At 39.4% G+C, this 19927-nt stretch overlaps 1 protein-coding gene across 2 annotated transcripts in view; it reads right to left on the bottom strand.

Moving 5' to 3' along the window:
* RAB3IP (RAB3A interacting protein) overlaps positions 1–19927 on the bottom strand; it is a 55191-nt gene that overhangs the window by 2273 nt on the left and 32991 nt on the right. For both annotated transcript variants that reach the window (XM_054026323.1, XM_054026331.1), the window contains 6 exons: positions 18967–19044; positions 18349–18552; positions 14784–14912; positions 7293–7405; positions 4919–5018; positions 4748–4817 (listed from right to left, as the gene is read on the bottom strand). In XM_054026323.1, coding sequence (XP_053882298.1) covers positions 4748–4817; positions 4919–5018; positions 7293–7405; positions 14784–14912; positions 18349–18552; positions 18967–19044 — 694 coding nt within the window. The remainder of the gene's footprint in view (positions 1–4747; positions 4818–4918; positions 5019–7292; positions 7406–14783; positions 14913–18348; positions 18553–18966; positions 19045–19927) is intronic.

Genomic DNA, 19927 nt, shown 5'->3' with positions numbered 1-19927 from the left:
AAATATAAGCTTTTTTGGGCAGAACAATATCCTCCTCTTAAATTCAATTGCTTTAAAATTAAGGCCAATTATTTTCCAAGTATACTTCCTGCAATTTCCTTAAATTATTATTAGCAGAAACCGGTGACATATGCATTACATGTATTTGCATTGAACCTGTTCAATACTTAGGCTATGTCTACACTACCACTTACATCCGTGTAACTTATGTCACAAGAGGTGTGAATAAGTCACTCCCAAGTGACATAAGTTACACTGCGCTAAGCACTGGTGTAGAAAGTACTATGTAGCTCTTCTACTGCCAGCATAACTACTGCCACTGATTGAGGGTGGATTAATTAAGTCAATGAGTAAGCTCTTGCCCACTGGCTTAGAATGGCTACACTAGAGAGCTTACAGCAACACTGCTGTAAGCTCTCTAGTATAGCCATAACCTCAGAAGTAGGTTGTCTTCATGTAAATTTACTAGGGCTGTTGATTAATCGCCGTTAACTCATGCAATTAACTCAAAAAATGTATCACGATTTAAAAAATTAATCATGATTTATTGCAGTTTTAATCGCACTGTTAAACAATAGAATGCCAATTGAAATTTATTACATTTTTGGATGTTTTTCTATATTTTCATATATATTATATTCTGTGTTGTTATTGAAATCAAAGTGCATATTTTTTATTACAAATATTTGCACTGTAAAAATTATAAACAAAAGAAATAGTATTTTTCAATTCACCTCATACAAGTACTGTAGTGCAATCACTGTTGTGAAAATGCAGCTTATAAATGTAGATTTTTTTTGTTACATACCTGCACTCAAAAATAAAACAATATAAAACTTCAGAGTCTACAAATCCACTCAGTCTTACTTCCTGTTCAGCCAATTGTTAAGACAAACAAGTTTGTTTACATTTGCAGGAGATAATGCTACCCTCTTCTTATTTACAATGTTGCCAGAAAGTGAGAACAGGCATTTGCATGGCACTTTTGTAGTGGGCATTGCAAGGTATTTACATGCCAGATATGCTAAACATTCGTATGTTCCTTCATGCTTCAGCCACCATTCCAGAGGATATGCTTCCATGCTGATGACACTCGTTAAAAAAATAATGCGTTAATTAAATTTGTGACTGAACTCCTGGGGGGAGAATTGTATGTCCCCTGCTCTGTTTTACCCGCATTCTGCCATATATTTCATGTTATAGCAGTCTCGGATGATGACCCAGCACATGATGTTCATTTTAAGAACACTTTTACCGCAGATTTCACAAAACGCAAACAAGGTAACAATGTGAGATTTCTAAAGATAACTACATCACTCAACCCAAGGTTTAAGAAAATAAAATCCCTTCCAAAATCTGAAGGATGAGGTGTGGAGCATGCTCTCAGAAGTCTTAAAAGAGCAACACTCTGATGCGGAAACTACAGAACTTGAACCACCGAAAAAGAAAATCAACCTTCTGCTGGTGGCATCTGACTCAGATAATGAAAATGAGCATGTGTTGGTCCACACCTGCTTTGGATGGTTATTGAGCAGAAGCCATCATCAGCATGGACACATGCCCCCAAGAATGGTAGTTGAAGAATGAAGGCACATATGAATCTTTAGCACATCTGGCACGTAAATATCTTGCGACGCCAGCTACAACGGTGCCACGAGAACTCCGGTTCTCACTTTCAGGTGACATGGTAAGCAAGAAGTGACAACTTACACATCCAACACATTGTTGCTAATATACTGAAGTGGCAATCAACATTACTGAAGTTCTAGAGAGATAAGAATGGAAACAAGCAATTATAGGAATTTCTTGAAAAGCATCTATATTATTAGCTATGAACATTTAGCAGCTGAAGCACAAGGCAAAGTTTACTCTGATAAAGAAAATTAATGGATTGTGACGGATGTGGGAGCTGCCTGTAATATTTTATGATTATTATACATTCCGTATATGGATCTGATTGTTACTGTGTTTGCTATATGATTACTAAGGATTAATTTAGGTATGAGTTAGTTTGTACCTAGACAGGAAAGCAGACAAACATTTCTGATAACCCTCTATTCACTGATATTTAAAAAGACAATGCAGGTGTCAATTCCTCAAGTTTTACCTCCACCATGCTGGGATCAGCAGTCTGACTGGTGGGAAAGGTTTCAACTTGAAACCTCTGGGAGACTCCAAGTGAGAAAGAGAAGCAAAGAATTTGGGAGTGATTACAAACCTTGAGGTCCTGAAGTTCAGGAGAGAGGGAGACAGAGACTGCAGGGGTGCAGAGCCGTGATAGGGGTGTCTGAATAAGCTAGGCCTACTTAGGCTTTAGATAAGACAGATGAATGTACAGTTGTCTAGAAAACCCTTTTTCTTGTTATGCCTCATTCTTGCTGTTAAGATTAAACAGTACTTTGTTTTGAACAGGTTGTTCTGTGTATTTTCACACTAGTCATAGCTCTCAAAAGGAAGATCACTAGGTCTCAAACTCACTCAGGCTGCTGAGGAATCACAGCTGATACTGTGCTCCAGAAACAAGTCTGAAGGTAGGAGAATTGGAGGATTCCATCCTAAGAGCAGGAAAGGCAAGAGACCTATCTCCTGAAGGGGTCCACTCAGAGACAGAGGGGGGTCAAAGGTGCAGACAGTCCTGAACCGTGACAATATTATTTTACTTTTTTTTTAATAAAGTCATTTGCCTCAAACATGTTAGCAAAACTTAACAGAGAGGGCAAATTTTTAAGTGAGGATAATCAATCATTGGAACTTACTAAGGGATATAGTACATTCTCCATCACCAGACGTGTTTAAATAAAGTCTATATGTCTTTCTAAGGCTGTGGTCCCCAAACTTTTTTTTGTCTGCGCCCCTCCCCACTTGGTCTGCACACTCCCGGGAGCCACGGTCAGGCACAAGTGCCGGGAACAGGGCCAGCACTGCAGCTGGGGCGTTGGCCGGGAGTGGGGACACGGTTGGAGCCAGCGGCCGAGAACAGGCCCGCAGTCAGGGCTGGGAGCTGGTTGCCATGGCTGGGGCGGGGCTGGGAGCAGAGCGGGGTTGGTGTAGCTCCCTCCCCACCCCCTGTGGAGGCTGGCCCAGGCCCCACCACACACCCCTAAATGTTCCTCCGCGTCCCCTTAGGGGGGCGCGCCACACAGTTTGGGGACCACTGTTATAAGGGATATGCTCTAATAAAATCAAATTATTGGTCTGGAGGCAAGCGTTGCTGGATGATATTTTGTGACACCTATGCTATGCAAGTCAGATTAGATAATCATAACTGTCCCTCCTGACTTAAAAAAAAAAAGAAAAGAAAAGAAAAAAAGAAACCATGAAACTTTGCAAGGTTAGTGCACTTAAAAAATGAAGCTCAAAGCCTACTCCAAAAAGCAGAAAGTTTGCAAAATATCTCTCTAACATTTTATAAATCTAAATTGTGGGCTGCAGTGTCTTCATAGCCAGTTTAATGTATCCATTTTACTTGAACTGAACAATTCAGATGAGCTGCTTTCCTAATTACTAACCTAGATAGGAGCTTGGATGGAGAGCTAGCTATCCAAAACTCAGTCCAGACAAGAATGAAGTTGGCAGTTCGGGGAAACAGCCTGAGGAAATGGCAGCAATATCATCGGTTCCCTTTACTGGAAAATTCACCCATTGTTTGTCATTCACATTGTAAACTGGGGGGGTCTAAGCAGACCACTTCATGATGTCCTGATAGCAGCAGCTAAAAGCATATTTTCCATCTGCATTTGTCTAAGAGATTGCAATCTTCTTCTCTTGCATATTTTTACATCCTAAGCTCAGAACAACAAAGATGAACTCAAACTGGAACGGGTACGGAGAAGGGCCACTAGGATAATCAGAGGAATGGAAAACCTGTCGAATGAAAGGAGACTAGAGGAGCTCGGGTTGTTTAGCCTGACCAAACGAAGGCTGAGGGGGGATATGATTGCTCTCTTTAAATATATCAGAGGGATAAATACCAGGGAGGGAGAGGAATTATTCCAGCTCAGTACTAATGTGGACACGAGAACGAATGGATATAAACTGGCCGTGGGAAAGTTTAGGCTTGAAATTAGACGAAGGTTTCTGACCGTCAGAGGGGTGAAATATTGGAACGGCCTTCCGAGGGAAACGGTGGGGGCGAAGGACCTGTCTGGTTTTAAGATTAAGCTAGATAAGTTTATGGAGGGAATGGTTTAATGGAAAAACATGATTTTAGTCAAAGGAATACCGTGCCATGGCAGGTAAGTAGTATAATGGCTAACAAGGGTCAGGCTGGAGACTCTTGCCTACATGCTCGGGGTTTTACTGATAGTCATATTTGGGGTCGGGAAGGAATTTTCCTCCAGGGTAGATTGGCAGAGGCCCTGGAGGTTTTTCGCCTTCCTCCGCAGCATGGTGCAGGGATCGCTAGCAGGAGGATTCTCTGCCAATTGAAGTCTCTAAGCCACAGGATTTGGGGACTTCAACAGCAGAGTCGAGGAAAAGGGTAGGGACGGCTTTGTGGCCTGCATCATGCAGGGGGTCAGACCAGATGATAATGGTCCCTTCTGACCTTAAAGTCTATGAGTTTATGAGTCTATGAACAACCATTGTTCATGTAAATACTGTATGAGAACACCTACATGTAATGACTAGTCTGCAGGTACCAGCACAGGACCTTTCTGTAATGTGTCACTATTGTCTGAAACATACCAAATACCCACTTATGAACAGCAATATTTATATCTGTACCAACCTACAGTTCTTCACTTACCATCTTGCTGCTTTACAAGTCCTTGTTGGATATACCGAATGTATGTAAAGAAGTTACACACAGAAGTGATCTAAACAAATGGAAAATAAAAGGTTATTCTCATGTATTACATATCTGTATGGAAATACAATGTGAGCTCAAAATGAAATCAAGATAAAGGTAGATACTTACCCTGTATCGGCAAAAAGGAGAAATATAGTAATAGCTGCTTGAGTCCCCTAACTTGATTCTATGCTTGCATGATTTACTTTGTCCACTGAGTGCACATTTCCTGTAAAATATAAAATTTGCTTATTTTGCTTTAAATGGCATTTTGGAAACTCCATTGCTTGCAAGTTTTAGGACATAAGATGTATTTTAGTTGTTTTGAACAAAAATATGTAGTAATAGCTGCTTGAGTTCCCCTTCTAGCCTCTTGATTTGTAGTTTGCAATTACTATTCTAGGTTGTCAACTATTATGGTTTACAATGACTATTCTGTTTTTACATTCGCGCCCCATTACATTTTACTAATTTTAAACGTCAAGACCCGTAAGGAAGAAGCTAAGCAAACTTGATCATTCTTAGCCATATATTCCCTCATTCACTACATTTCAAGTTGGCTGAATATAACTTGAAACAATGAGCTAAGGATTTGTTCAATAGAGCTCCTCATCTGTGGAATATACTATTATATTTTGCATTGTCAATTATTTAAAAACCAGTTAAAGAATTGTGCTTGATATTACATTTATTTGTCCCAAAGCACTGATCTTTTATGTTGTTACACTGCTCAAGCCTGAAACATTTGTGTAAAATGTATTTTTATAAGATCAGTTTTGCTTTTATGCTGAAGTTTATATTGCACTTTGTATTCACGGTACTAAAAAAATCCTTACTAGAGGGACTGAAGTGAAAGCCTGACAGTAATGTTTTGGGCTGCCCTATAAAAAAACTAGGGTTAAATGACCAGGTTCATTCCTCCTCCCCCGCCCACTGTTTGAGTGCATCTGAATATAAGCATGCTGGAAGACATAAAACATTGAGTCCCAGGGGAAGGGTCATGTTAGCCAATGGTGATCCAGCTAAACAATTAAGGGAAGGCACTAAGTTTAAAGGGAGTTTCACCTACATTCCTTAGCAGCAGAAAAGGGGGTATTTACAATTTGGAATAATTCATCTTCAGCTTTATCTAATGGAAAAAACTGTTGCTACAATAAAAGCTTGATATATATAACTAGAAAAAAGTTTTAGGTTTTTCTGTAGCATCCACCAGCATGGTAACTGCACATCTCACAGGTAAATTAGGCTCCTATGGCAAGGTGAGTAGTGGACTTGAGAAGTTTTTTTGCTCTTCTTCCTTCCATTCTACATTATCCAAAATCAGGAAGAAGAAGAACCACACTCTTTTCAAAAATGAAACAAAAGCAACTAAAAGCACAATAGCTAAAATATTCTGTTACGTTTATCTAAAAAGTATACATTCAGTGTTCATCAGACTAGCTCATCTCAATTTTGGCAAAGCTTTTGGGGAGAGGAGGAAAGACTTCAAAAGCTAGAAAATTTCTCCTGCTATGTTCTTATGGTTATACAAGTCCTTTTAATATGCTAAAAATAATTTAGAAGCTCAAACCAATGCTTTAGAACAAAGATAAACCACTGTGACATGCATCCCATTGATGGAAATAGGAGATAGCCTGTGATGGTGATAAAACACATCAAGTCACATGACAGAAGAGCATTCACTACAATTCATTTAAAACTAATAAACAGAGCCCTAACAAATTAACGGTCATGAGAAACGCGTCAGACTGTGAAATCTGGTCTCCCGCCGTGAAATCTGGTCTTTTGTGTGCTTTTACCCTATACTACACAGATTTCATGGGGGAGACCAGTGTTTCTCAAATTGAGGGTCCTAACCCAAAAGGGAGTTGCGGGGGGGGGGGGGGGGGGGTCACGGTGTTCACATTCACAGGCTCTTGCAATTTAACTTATTGCACGTAACGTACCTATCTGATGTTAGATCAAACACTCTTCAGGAAAGAGTCCTTGTGAGGGTTTATTTTTGTTTAAGTGTAAATGGTGCTTTAGAACATAAAAGAGCAGCAGAGAAAATTGAAGCCTTAAGTCAAGGACTGGATCATTTAATGAATTAAATATTACACTTCCTTATGTGTCTTACTTAAGTGAAGTACCAAAAGATTCTTAAATTCCTATTATAGGCTTTTCCTGCAGTGCTATTCTGCCTGCGTTTTACATGTGTGATTATTAGCACCACCACCATAGTACCTAGGAAATTTAATCATGGACCAGGGCACCGTTATGTTAGGTGTTGTACAAACAGAACAAAAAGATGGTCCCTGTCTTCATTTATTTCCCCCTAACAAAGTTCAGCATAGCATTCTAATATTCCAGATGCAGAGGCCATAAACAAAAGGTTAAGATATATCCAATTTACTAGGGTCATGTAACAATTACAACAGTTCCATCAAACACAACCACCATTCAAATGCGAAATGAAAAATACTGTGCCTCTCATATGACTAAAGTATTTGGTTTAACATACTTTGGTCCCCCACATTCAACTGCAGAAGCTTTCACAAATCGAATAGGTTGTAGGCCAACTGGTTCAATGCTCAGGGTGTTGTTTTCAACAGCCTCCAGAACAGCTGAAGCCAACTACAAAAGGACAGCAAAGAAAGTAATTAGAAGTAGTTTGGCATTATCCAAGTAATACAAGGTTTACATGTATATAAATATAATTTAATCAAAGCAAAGTCTAAACATGCAAATTCAACTACCCAGATAGATAAACTGAATTACAGATGGGTTAAGAATTTGCCCTGTATGTCAATGTAAATAAAACCAAAAGGTCCTAAACTCCCAGGCTCCTCTCCAAATAACCCTGAACTCCAAGCTGTGAGGTAACTGCATTTAGAACAACAAAAACAGAAAGTCTAGTTTGTTTTCTTTTTAAACATTAACTAATAGTGAAATTATTCTTCTTCAGCTGAAATCAAACATGCTTTTAAGCAAGGAGTGTTTCAGTCCAAGTATCTGGACATTGACTTTACGTTTTTTTAAATCCAATTATTATTTAAAAGATTATCAGGAAGGAATAAAACTGATTAATTTATAGAATACCGAAAAAACAATAGATTATCAATGTTGCCAAAGTAAGCTTGGTTATAATATTTTCCTCTGGAAACATAATAAAGCAGAAATTAAAATACCTCTTTCCTGATTCATTGTTTTAAAGTGCTTTTACATATTGGAAATATGCTAACTGAACTGGATGTAACTCAATCTCAGCCCATATGATTGTTTAAATAGACTCAACAGTTCTATTTGGCTAATATAGTCCATTAAAGGGTTATTCTTCAATGGTTTCCACTAAACTCCTAATTGTTTTATTAGAACTACTCTGTACCAATGTTCTTTGCTACCGTGCATATAGTGTTATTCTGCTTTGGATATTTTACAAATCAACACACAGAATACAGTATTAAATTAGTTTAAACAGAATATTCCTTGTTTGCCCCTCCCCCAAGAAATAAAATAGTTCACATTCACAGCATTTTTATACAGGCAAAAATGTATATAACATATCAACTATTCAAGTATGTGCAATTTTCAATTAATCAAATAAGCAGACATCACAACTTAATCTAGTTAGCATTTAGTTTATACATTCAGTTAGTCTGGTTATACTTAAAGGAAAATAAAAGTTGGTCACTATGTACAGTGTAATTTATGCACAGACAAGTGTTAGTAGCTGCATTCTGGCCTTTTCAGGCAACATCTAAGTCTACATTAGCAATTAACAGAATAAGAGGGCTACAGGGGGAAAACAGTAAGATGGCCTAGTTATATAAATTAGAGACGCAAATACCAACTACTGGAGCATACAGATAAAACAGTGTACTGAAAGAAGTTAATGTGCTACTCTACATGGATTGCAAATGAACCAATACGCAAATAGCTACCCAGATTGTGTGCCCAGGGCCATTTGAAAGAGGACTGGATGAATTATGATAGAGTGATGCACCGATCAAGTGAAGGCATGAGACTGTTGTATGAAGGAGGAAAATTTAGCACTGTGCCAGGAGAGGCTGTCAATGTTTATCTTCTTCAAACAAATGAAGCTCTGTAAGCTTAAAGATTCAATCTTGTCTCTTGTATTTTAGGAAGATCCAAGAATAAATTTCTTTTACTCTTAGGGCTGAATCTTCAACTGTACCCAGTAAGTGCTGTGTGCAGGTGACGGGGCAAACTCACAAAGGAGGACTGACCAGGGCCACTTCTGTGCTTTCTCCAGCATTGCTTAGGACACTCTTAGGGTTGCTCTAAACAATGCAGGTATGTAATGAGCTCTCATGCTGATAGTGATCCTAGGAGTGTAGCATGCTTCAACCACACCTCTTCCTGACCCCACAGCATCACTGGCAAACCTGGGGATGGGATCCAGGAGTGGTGTAGAACCAGCCTTAGATTTCCCCATGACAGCAAATACACAACTTGCTGCTTACTGGCTACAACAGCTTTCCATCCCTATTATCTCACCCGAGGCCTTGATCTCATTTACAATTTACGGTAAAAGATTATTTCTCTTTCTTTGGGTGGGAGGAGGAGGAGGAGGATAGGAATCAAAATGAATGTCCCCTTTCATGTCTTCACTGTACAACATGTAAATTTCCAAAACAGTAATACCTCTCCTACTTGAAACATGAGAATTCTTACTTTTTTTTTTTTTTTTTAAACTCTGGATCTCACCACGCTCATTTGGAACTATTTGTATCTCCATCTTTCAATAAAATTGATAGGAAAGGCTTGGGACAGGAGGGATTGCATATTTTATCCTTGTACAGTCTCCTCTGTCCAGTTAATCAACTAACAATATTTTTAATTAAATAGTTTTTAAACTAGGAGATGGGGGAAAGCCGACTGCTGCAGAGGAGCATGTGGATCGGACAGAGACTTCTCTTAGAGGAGAGTCTATTGATAGAGATTCTCTAGGTTCTAGTCAGGAGCAGAGGATGGAAGAGGATAATGTAAGGGCCAGATCAGACGAGAAACATTCACATAAAGAATCGGACACATCAGAAAAGGGCAGACAAATAAACAGTGACAAGTTTTTAAACTGCTTGTGTACAAATGCTAGAAGTCTAAATAATAAGATGGGTGAACTAGAGTGCCTCGTGATAAAGGAGGATATTGATATAATAGGTATCACAGAAACCTGGTGGACTGAGAAAAATCAATGGGACACAATCATTCCCGGGTACAAAATATGTTGGAAGGACAGAACAGGTCGTGCAGGGGGCGGGGGGGGGAGTGGTACTATATGTGAAAGAAAATGTAGAATCAACTGAAGTAAAAATCTTAAGTGAATCCACATGTTCCATAGAATCTCTATGGATAGTAATTTCATGCTCTAATAAGAATATAACATTAGGGATCTATTATCCACCACCTGACCAGGACAGTGATAGTGATGATGAAATGTTAAGGGAAATTAGAGAGGCTATCAAAATTAAGAACTCAATAATAGTGGGGGATTTCAATTATCCCATATTTACTGGGAACATGTCACCTCAGGACGAAATGCAGAGACAAAATCTCTCGATACTTTAAATGACTGCTTCTTGGAGCAGCTGGTACGGGAACCTACAAGGGGAGAGGCAACTCTAGATTTAGTCCTGAGTGGAGCGCAGGAGCTGGTCCAAGAGGTAACTATAACAGGACCACTTGGAAACAGTGACCATAATATAACATTTAACATCCCTGTGGTGGGAAGAACATCTCAACAGCCCAACACTGTGGCATTTAATTTCAAAAAGGGGAACTATGCAAAAATGAAAGGGTTAGTTAAACAGAAATTAAAATGTACAGTGACTAAAGTGAAATCCCTGCAAGCTGCATGGGCGCTTTTTAAAGACAGTCTTCACGGCTGAGGATGTTAGGGAGATTCCCAAACCTGAGACGGCTTTTGCAGGTGACAAATCTGAGGAACTGTCACAGATTGAAGTGTCACTAGAGGTGGTTTTGGAATTAATTGATAAACTTAACATTAACAAGTCACCGGGACCAGATGGCATTCACCCAAGAGTTGTGAAAGAACTCAAATGTGAAATTGCGGAACTATTAACTAGGGTTTGTAACCTGTCCTTTAAATTGGCTTCTGTACCCAATGACTGGAAGATAGCTAATGTAACGCCAATATTTAAAAAGGGCTCTAGAGGTGATCCCAGCAATTACAGAGCGGTAAGTCTAACGTCAGTACCGGGCAAATCAGTTGAAACAATAGTAAAGAATAAAATTGTCAGACACATAGAAGAACAAATTGTTGGGCAAAAGTCAACATGGTTTCTCTAAAGGGAAATCGTATCTTACTAATCTATTAGAGTTCTTTGAAGTGGTCAACAAACCTGTGGACAAGGAGGATCCAGTGGACATAGTGTACTTAGATTTCCAGAAAGCCTTTGACAAGATCCCTGACCAAAGGCCCTTACATTAATTAAGTTGTCATGGGATAAAAGGGAAGGTCCTTTCATGGACTGAGAACTGGTTAAAAGACAGGGAACAAAGGGTAGGAATTAATGGTAAATTCTCAGAATGGAGAGGGGTAACTAGTGGTGTTCCCCAAGGGTAAGTCCTAGGACTAATCCTATTCAATTTACTCATAAATGATCTGGAAAAAAGGGTAAAAAGTGAGGTGGCAAAATTTGCAGATGATACTAAACTGCTCAGGATAGTTAAGACCAAAGCAGACTGTGAAACACTTCAAAAAGATCTCACAAAACTAAGTGATTGGGCAACAAAATGGCAAATGAAATGTAATGTGGATAAATGTAAAGTAATGCACATTGAAAAAAATAACCCCAACTATACATACAATATGATGGGGGCTAATTTAGCTACAAGAAATCAGGAAAAAGATCTTGGAGTCATCATGGATAGTTCTCTGAAGATGTCCACGCAGTGTGCAGAGGCAGTCAAAAAAGCAAACAGGATGTTAGGAATCATTAAAAAGGAGATAGAGAATAAGACAGAGAATATATTATTGCCCTTATATAAATCGATGGTACGCCCACATCTTGAATACTGCGTACAGATGTGGTCTCCTCATCTCAAAAAAGATATACTGGCACTAGAAAAGGTTCAGAAAAGGGCAACTAAAATGATTAAGGGTTTGGAATGGGTCCCATAAGAGGACAGATTATGAGTGATGTGGAGAAAGTAGATAAGGAAAAAGTTATTTACTTATTCCCATAATACAAGAACTAGGGGTCACCAAATGAAATTAATAGCCAAGCAGCTTTAAAACAAATAAAAGGAAGTTCTTCTTCACACAGCGCACAGTCAACTTGTGGAACTCCTTACCTGAGGAGGTTGTGAAGGCTAGGACTATAACAGTGTTTAAAAGAGAACTGGATACATTCATGGAGGTTAAGTCCATTAATGGCTATTAGCCACGATGGGTAAGGAATGGTGTCCCTAGAATGTTTGTCAGAGGGTGGAGATGGATGGCAGGAGAGAGATCACTTGATCATTACCTGTTAGATTCACTCCCTCTGGGGCACCTGGCTTTGGCCACTGTCAGTAGACAGGATACTGGGCTAGATGGACCTTTGGTCTGACCCAGTATGGCTGTTCTTATGTATAAGGGGCTCTAGATGGAATAAGTTAAATAGGTAGAAACCGGAGAAAAGGCACCAAGAAAATGTATCTGGCCATGATCAGCAAAGCCCAGTTTGACAGAAGGGAGGAGCATGCTATCAGTTCTACACAGATTATCTGGTGGATGAAAAATAAAAATGGTTTGCATGGTAAAAAAGGTAACGTCTCTACTTATTTAAATTATCGTAGTGCCTAGGAGCCCAAGTCATGGACCAGGCCCCCACTGTGTGAGGTGCAGTACAAACAGCACAAAAAAAGACAGTCCCTTGCCAAAGAGCTTACAAACTAGGTATAAGACAGGAGATAGATGAATACAGACCAACCAACAGGAGAGTACAAGGAAACAAGACAATATTGGTCAGCATGGTAGGCTGTGGCAGCACAACAGCAGCCTAGCCTAGCCATTTTCAAGTATCGGCATCACCACCGTGGAGCGTTTTAAGGAATGATTTGAACAAGAACAGTAAAATGGCTTTACACACGTTTACGGGGAGCACAACCCAAGCATATGGGGCAGGATGGGAGAAAGCACAAAAGTGCTTGTTTGAAAATTTAACAAGTGAGCTATGGCGGCTGGCATCATGGGCCAATCAGAGGTATGTATCAACAGTTTGGTAGTGAATGATAATAGATAGGATGGGGATAGGCCATGAAGGGCCTTGAAAGTGCTGACAAGTAGCTTAGGTTTGATATAATGCAGAAGAGGGTGCCAGTGGAGGGATGACATGATCAAAGCAACAGGCTAGGAAAATATTTACAGCAACAAATGAAAATTCAAAATGCAGGGGGAAAAAAAAAAATGAAGGTGAAATTCTCTCAACTGTTTTAATCCAAAATGAATTACGTTCCCAACTCTTTCACCTTTCTCTGAGCTTAGCCCTTCTAAGGCTTCCCTCCTCAAAGAAAGTAGAATGCACCACAGCCCTGGTTGCCTGCTCCAAAGCCTGATTTTATCTGCTGCTCTGACAGACTGGGAGAGGAGAAGACGTGTGTCTGCTAAGTAAAGGGTGTTGTGGCCTTTCTGGCCATCTACATAAAGGCAGAAATGAGAGATTGTCCATTTATTATGTCCCTCCTAAAAGGTCCCGGTAAGATAAGAGAAGTACACAATCCCCAACTCCTGAGGACACTAGAGTTTGAAGGAGAGAGAGAAGAATGAGAGTCTCTACTTGAAAGAGTCATGTCTGGAATAGCAAGAGAACGGCAAGTTAGTATTGGATACAGTGACAGAGGTAGGGAAGGGGGAATCTGAACAACAGTGGTCTCCAACCTTTTTAAGCACAAGATCACTTTTTGAATTTAAGTGCAACCAATGATCTATCCCGCCCCTTCCCTGAGGCACCACCCTGCTTACTCCATCCCTCTCCCTCCGCTGCTCGCTTTCCCCCATTCTCACCCACTCTCACTGGGTTGGAATACAGGATGGAGTGTGGCTCTGGGAGGGAGTTTGGGTGCAGGAGGGGGCTCTAGGCTGGGGCAGAGTGTTGGGATGCAGGAAGGGGTATGGGGTGCTAGCTCCGAGAGAGGCCTCAGGGCAGGGCTGCCCAAAGGATTCAGGGGGCCCGGGGCAAAGCAATTTCGGGGGCCCCTTCCATAAAAAAAAGTTGCAATACTATAGAATATTATATTCTCGTGGGGGCCCCCTGCAGGGCCCAGGGCAAATTGCCCCACTTGCCCCCCACTCTGGGCAGCCCTGCCTCAGGGCTGGGACAGGGGTTTGGGGTGCAGGAAGGGGTTTGGGGTGTTGGCTCTGGGAGGAGGCTCAGGACTGGGGGTTGGGGTGCAGGCTCCGGGAGGGGGCTCAGGGCTGGGGTGCGGACTCCCGCTGGGAGGCGCTTACCTTGGGTGGCAGTGCAGCAGTGCTAAGGCAGGCTCCCAGAAGCGGCCAGCACGTCCCTGCAGTGCCTGGGGCAGGGGAATGGCTCCGCACGCTGACCCTCTCTGCAGGCACTGCCCCCACAGCTGCCAATGGCCTCAGTTCCCCATTCCCAGCTAACGGGAGCTGAGGAGGCAATGCCTGCACACAGGAGCAGTGTGTGGAGATTCCCTGCCGCACCGCTGCGCCATTCAACTTTTAGCAATTGGAGATTGCGATTGACGGTCAGAGGCTCCAGGATCCACCAGTCGATCGTGATCTACCAGCTGGTGACCACTGCTGTTCAACATCTCACCACTCTAAGTTAGGCTTCAGCCCTTAATTTTGACTAGTGCCTTTTTTTTAAAATGAGGCAAATAGCTAAATAATATGTAACTATGTGAAGAAATACTTTTTACAGTCTTCAGGTACTGAGTAAAACATGTGGAAACAACTATTCCATAAGTACCTATGTACATTACATAAGACAGCGTCAACATTTAGACAGAATAAATACATTACCTCACTTTTTGAGAAGGTTAAACATGGGAAGATATCTTCCTGATAGATTTTATCTAAGAAAGGGCATGTTCTGTCCATAGTCGGCTCATCCTTCCAGGATCTGAATTCATTATACAGAGATAAGTCAGCCTAACAAACAAACCCAGAAAGATACTTTTTAAACAAAAAAAGTTATAATCTAGTAACAAATGTTATGGATTACAGCAATTGTGCTAAAACTGAACAGTTTATAATATCTGCATTTCAATCAAAAAGCATTAGAACCAATACCATTATTACACATTATTCTAAAGCTCCAGCAGCTGCACATTAACCATACTTTTTTTTAAACCTCTACTTTGCCTAAGTACACAAAAATAAGCAATTTAAGTTGTATTGTTTCATGTACTTTGAACTTATTGCAGTATTAGAGCACTGAAATATTAAAAAATGAGACAAGAGAGGAAATTGGCAAGTCACTGAAGTCTTGAAGTCAGGATACCCTTGGCAACACAAGAGCAACTGTTTAACTGGAAGAAGTTACTAATTCTTTTCCATTCGTGCATCTGTTACATCCTTTCAGTCTGTCCACTACTTGTTTTCTGAATTTGAAAAGTTTTGTAAGGAGACCAAGCCTAAGTGATGTGTTAATATTGTATTTAAAAGCAAAGTAAATAAAAAATACTTGTGTATCTAAAGAATTTAATGTAAGTAGAATTCAGCCTCTCGTTTTAAACTCGCTGCTATTCTTCATTTGAGGTCCTTCAAAGTTCAAAAACTCCATTCTCCCACTTTGCTAAGCATATCTCATGCTATAATTTCACAGGTACCACATAGCATTACTGGAGCATGGAGCCAAACTACATGAGATCATGTTAGTGGCTGATTTGTGTGTGGGGGGGGGGGGAAAGGGGGACACAAGGTGCATGGGGAAAGCGTGAGGGGGAAATAATTGATCGGGTTTTGGGGAAAGGGTGGGAATTAGTGTAGTTTTTATTATTAATTCACTTCTTGATGGGACTGATGGAGCACATGCTTATGAGAGCTCTGAATCAGAAAGACAGTGTATTGATGAAGTGGGATTGGAATGGTATTTTATACACAGGCAGCAGCACAGACAGAAAGGAAACAAAAGCAGAAGCGAAACAAAAAAAAAAAATGCGATGTTGAGGATGGATCACCCACTTGTCCTTTTGTCCTACAAACCAGTCTTCCCTAACACACAGAATACCCTCCCTGAACTGATTCACAAGGCTACTACCTTCTCCTCACAATCCCTTCAAGATCCACACATGCCTACAGAAAAATGAAATTAAAATAGATACACAGAGTTCCAATGAGGACCAATGACGTCCATCTACTTACTTCTATTTGAAAAGAAATAAAACCTTTTAGATTTGAAGTTATGAAGATGTCACTAGCTAGCCAAATTAACTTTGTGACCTTATTACCATTACCCTCATCCCCTTTCCCTCCTACTGTTTGTTACACTCACTTGTGTCATCATATTAGACTGTAAACTCTTTGGGGCCAGAACCATGTCTTCCTATAAGTTGGTGTAGTGCCTACCTCCATCGGGCCCTTGCACACTACTGTCATAATATAAATGAAGATTTAGGGAATGGTCTTGGTTTTGTCTGTAAATTAATCCACAGTCAAAGGTTAAATGAGGAGGTCTGTGTGAGGGAAGCAGGAGGTAAAGAGTTGAACTGGTAGATCAACAGCATGAAAGCTGAAGAGGGTCGAGGATTGTGAGGTGAGGAAGGGTGAAAGCTATTTAAATACAAGATGGGGAAGATGTGGCCATCTAGAGGATGGCAGATGACAGTTATGGACTGAGAAAAGAAAACAGAACCCCACTGACAAACTTGAAGGGGACTGAAAACAGGAACAGTTGGAAATAGAGAAAAAGAAAAGAAGCCCAATGCTGGACTTTCTGGGCCACCTCGCGACTAGGAACTGTGAAAGCGGGGAAGCTGTTTTAGTGAGATGGAGTGAGGAAGAGTTCAGAAACAATGAATAGGCTGGGTGTTCTAGAGGAAAGTAATGTTCGAAAGCAGACACACCCGACTGAGAATTTAATTATGCTTATTTTATAGTATGCTTATTAGAAAGCAAATATGATTTTTAAACCTCAATTTAAACATTATTTTAAAATATTCTATGTAAATGAGGCACTGCAGAGAGAAAATAATTCACACTAGAACAATCCTGATTGACTAAACTCAAAAGATTAGTTTATGTATATTAAAACTCTTGTATACTATTCTAGTCTATCCATTTATTTCCTTGATCTTTAAGCATTTTACCATTTCCTATAATCCATTTAAAAAAAAAAAAAAAAAAAAAACAATTTAGGCACCAATCTCATTGTGCAAATGAAACCCAATAAGTGTATTCTGTTCCCTAAAGAAACATTCCCCGTAGCCTCAATCAAAAGAAAAATTCTCAGGCATGAGAAAATGAATGGTTTATCAATACCTTAAAGAGTCACACACACGGGGCAGAAAAAAAACTTTTTTTTTTTTTTTAAAAAGCATAATTTTTGTGTGTGTTTACTCAAAATTTTAAAAATCCAACAGTCATTACATTGCATTTATCTTTTGTATTTTGCTCAGTTTCCCTCCTCATCCAATATTTAAAAGAAACCAAGTTGACTTGAAAAGCACTCATTATTGCTCCTGACTTGATCCTTTTTATTTGGCTTTCTGCTTTATACTTTTAGCGCCTTATTCGTTTCCTTTCTAGGTGTTGAATGTGTAACTCTCTTCTATCCCCACTCTTTGCCTCATCAGGTCAGCAGTGAATTATAATGGAACAAAATTTTAAAAGGGATCCAATCAATTTAAATTACACTTCTATTTGAATATTTTTTCCATTTTTACAAACAGCACCTAAGATTACTAATATATGAAAGATTAGAGAATTATATTACAGCCCTTTAAAAAAATACTGGTTCAATAACAGCATTTTGTATATAATTAGTTTCCTGATTTCCTCTATACAGTCCGTTTCCCCTGCACAGCAACAAGGGAAAGAAAAACATTTTAATGTAATTGCAAAACAATTAAAATTGGCAAGTAGATTAAGCAGCAGGTGTAGGAAACCACTTTCAACTTTTTTTTTTGATTAACTAGATTTCAGAGTTATAGTTTGACTTTACCATGTGTAAATCTGACTGTTCCCAGTTCTATGACCAATAGTGCAGAAAGGCCTGAAATTAACCAAGTCTCGTACATTTTCCAAATGTATAACAAAAAAGCTGACAGTCTTAAAAATTCTTGCAGAAAATACCAAAGGTAACTATCTTTCTAAATATTTGAAATATTTAGAATCTTCTCCCCAAAGAAAGCATTTAAAGGTAAACAGGAAGATTCAGAAATTCACCAGCTATTGATATGGAACTCCAAGATGAAACAGAAGTTAACGGAAAAATCTCTGAAAGCAATCAGTGCTACACGAAGATTTTACAAACACATGCATAACCATACACAATTTTATAGGGAATGAAAATAACATTGTTTTTAATTCAGTAAATATTAATGAACATCCCTAGCCAAAAAGAACACAATCTTTGAACTGTTACCTCTTTGCAGTCTTTCACAATTGGCTGCACTGTAGTGAGGTCTTGGTGACTGCCACCCATAGCACTACTTGTACTTTTGTTTCTTGCATGTCCTTTTTTAAATGGAACTTTTCCACTAGACTGAAGCTCCTTAGTTGGTGATGTTGGTGAAGTGGACAGTACTAGTGTTTTTAAAGCTGCTACTTCAGCCTGAAGGACATCAATCTTGAAAATGAGAAAATACAATTAAGTACTTGCCGCCTAGGCACACATTATGGCATGATATAAATGTTAATTGGCAATACTGTTAGATACTTTTCAAATATGGATACTGAATGTAATTGTCTTGATTTGCATAAAGAACAGCAATATGTACACCTTTAGAGCACCATATGCAGTAGCACTGCTGTTTTGCTGTGTCCACTGCCAACTATTCAACATTATGCTGGAAAAATCCAATGCCAAGCCCCAAAGCATTTATAGACAGTATATGTAGATGGCACAGAACAATTCAGTAATTAGCAGCATAGGTTTACACAAGTGAGGATCCTCTTTACATTTTTCACCCATGAACAATTCTGGATTTAAACACTATAATAAAATGCACAGAAAATAAGTTTGAAAAAAAAAAACCCTCACCTTTCCCTGTGCTTCTTTTAATTGTTTTTCTGCAGTAGCTTGTTTGACATTAGCTTCTCTCACCATTTTGTGTGCTTCCTATAAAACAAATGTTTTTGTAGTGTACATGTTTCACATAAAATAGCCACCCCACAAAACCCAGGAGAAAAAAAAAAACCTTTAAAAATAAATGACATAATACCCCATTTCTTCATGAAGGTTACAAATAAAAAGAGTAAGATTTGTGATGTCTCTTGGAATTTAAATAAAATAGTTAACTCAAAATATCTACAAACCTATTACTTCTGTAATGGCAAAACAAAGGGGATCAGTGGGCCCCTATATCATTGGCCCTGATCCCAGACACTGGGCAACTGACATCCCTAGCAGCCAACCCCTAAGCACTATACCTGGCAGGACTTCCAAACTCCAATCAAGCTCTGGTGGCTGCCAACTGAAGACCCCCTTCCTCTCTTGAGAAAGAGGACCAGCAACTAGAGAAGTAACATGGGCACACTTTTATAGTCAAAGGAGCCTGCTTCTGCTCTCCTGTTGCCAGCAGAACCAACCTCAATAATCTTAATTTGTGCATGAAGAAGGCTCATTGAATGAATATATGAAGTCTAATACTGAACACTAAAAATAAATTAAACAGGAAAATAGGCAATGTAAAAACCGAACAAAAATATATTAGGCTAGTGATTAATAAATTACATTTTAAAAATTTAAATACTAACGTGTTAAAAACAATCCAGGTAAGGAAGCAAGATTCTGCTAATAAAGGGAAATAGAAGAGAGCTAAGGGGTTAAGGTTAAAAAAAACAAAACAAAAAACCCCACATCCTTCTCCTCTACTTCTCCCATCATTTTGTCTGTATGATACCTCTATTTAAGCCTTGATTCAGCAACTTATTGCACATGGGTAAACTGCTGTGACCGGCTGGTGTCAAGGGAAATCAACACAAAGGATTTAGACTATAAA

This window comes from Malaclemys terrapin, chromosome 1 (assembly GCF_027887155.1).
Source record: "Malaclemys terrapin pileata isolate rMalTer1 chromosome 1, rMalTer1.hap1, whole genome shotgun sequence".
NCBI lineage: Eukaryota > Metazoa > Chordata > Testudines > Emydidae > Malaclemys > Malaclemys terrapin.
This window is presented reverse-complemented; position numbering and strand designations above follow the sequence as displayed.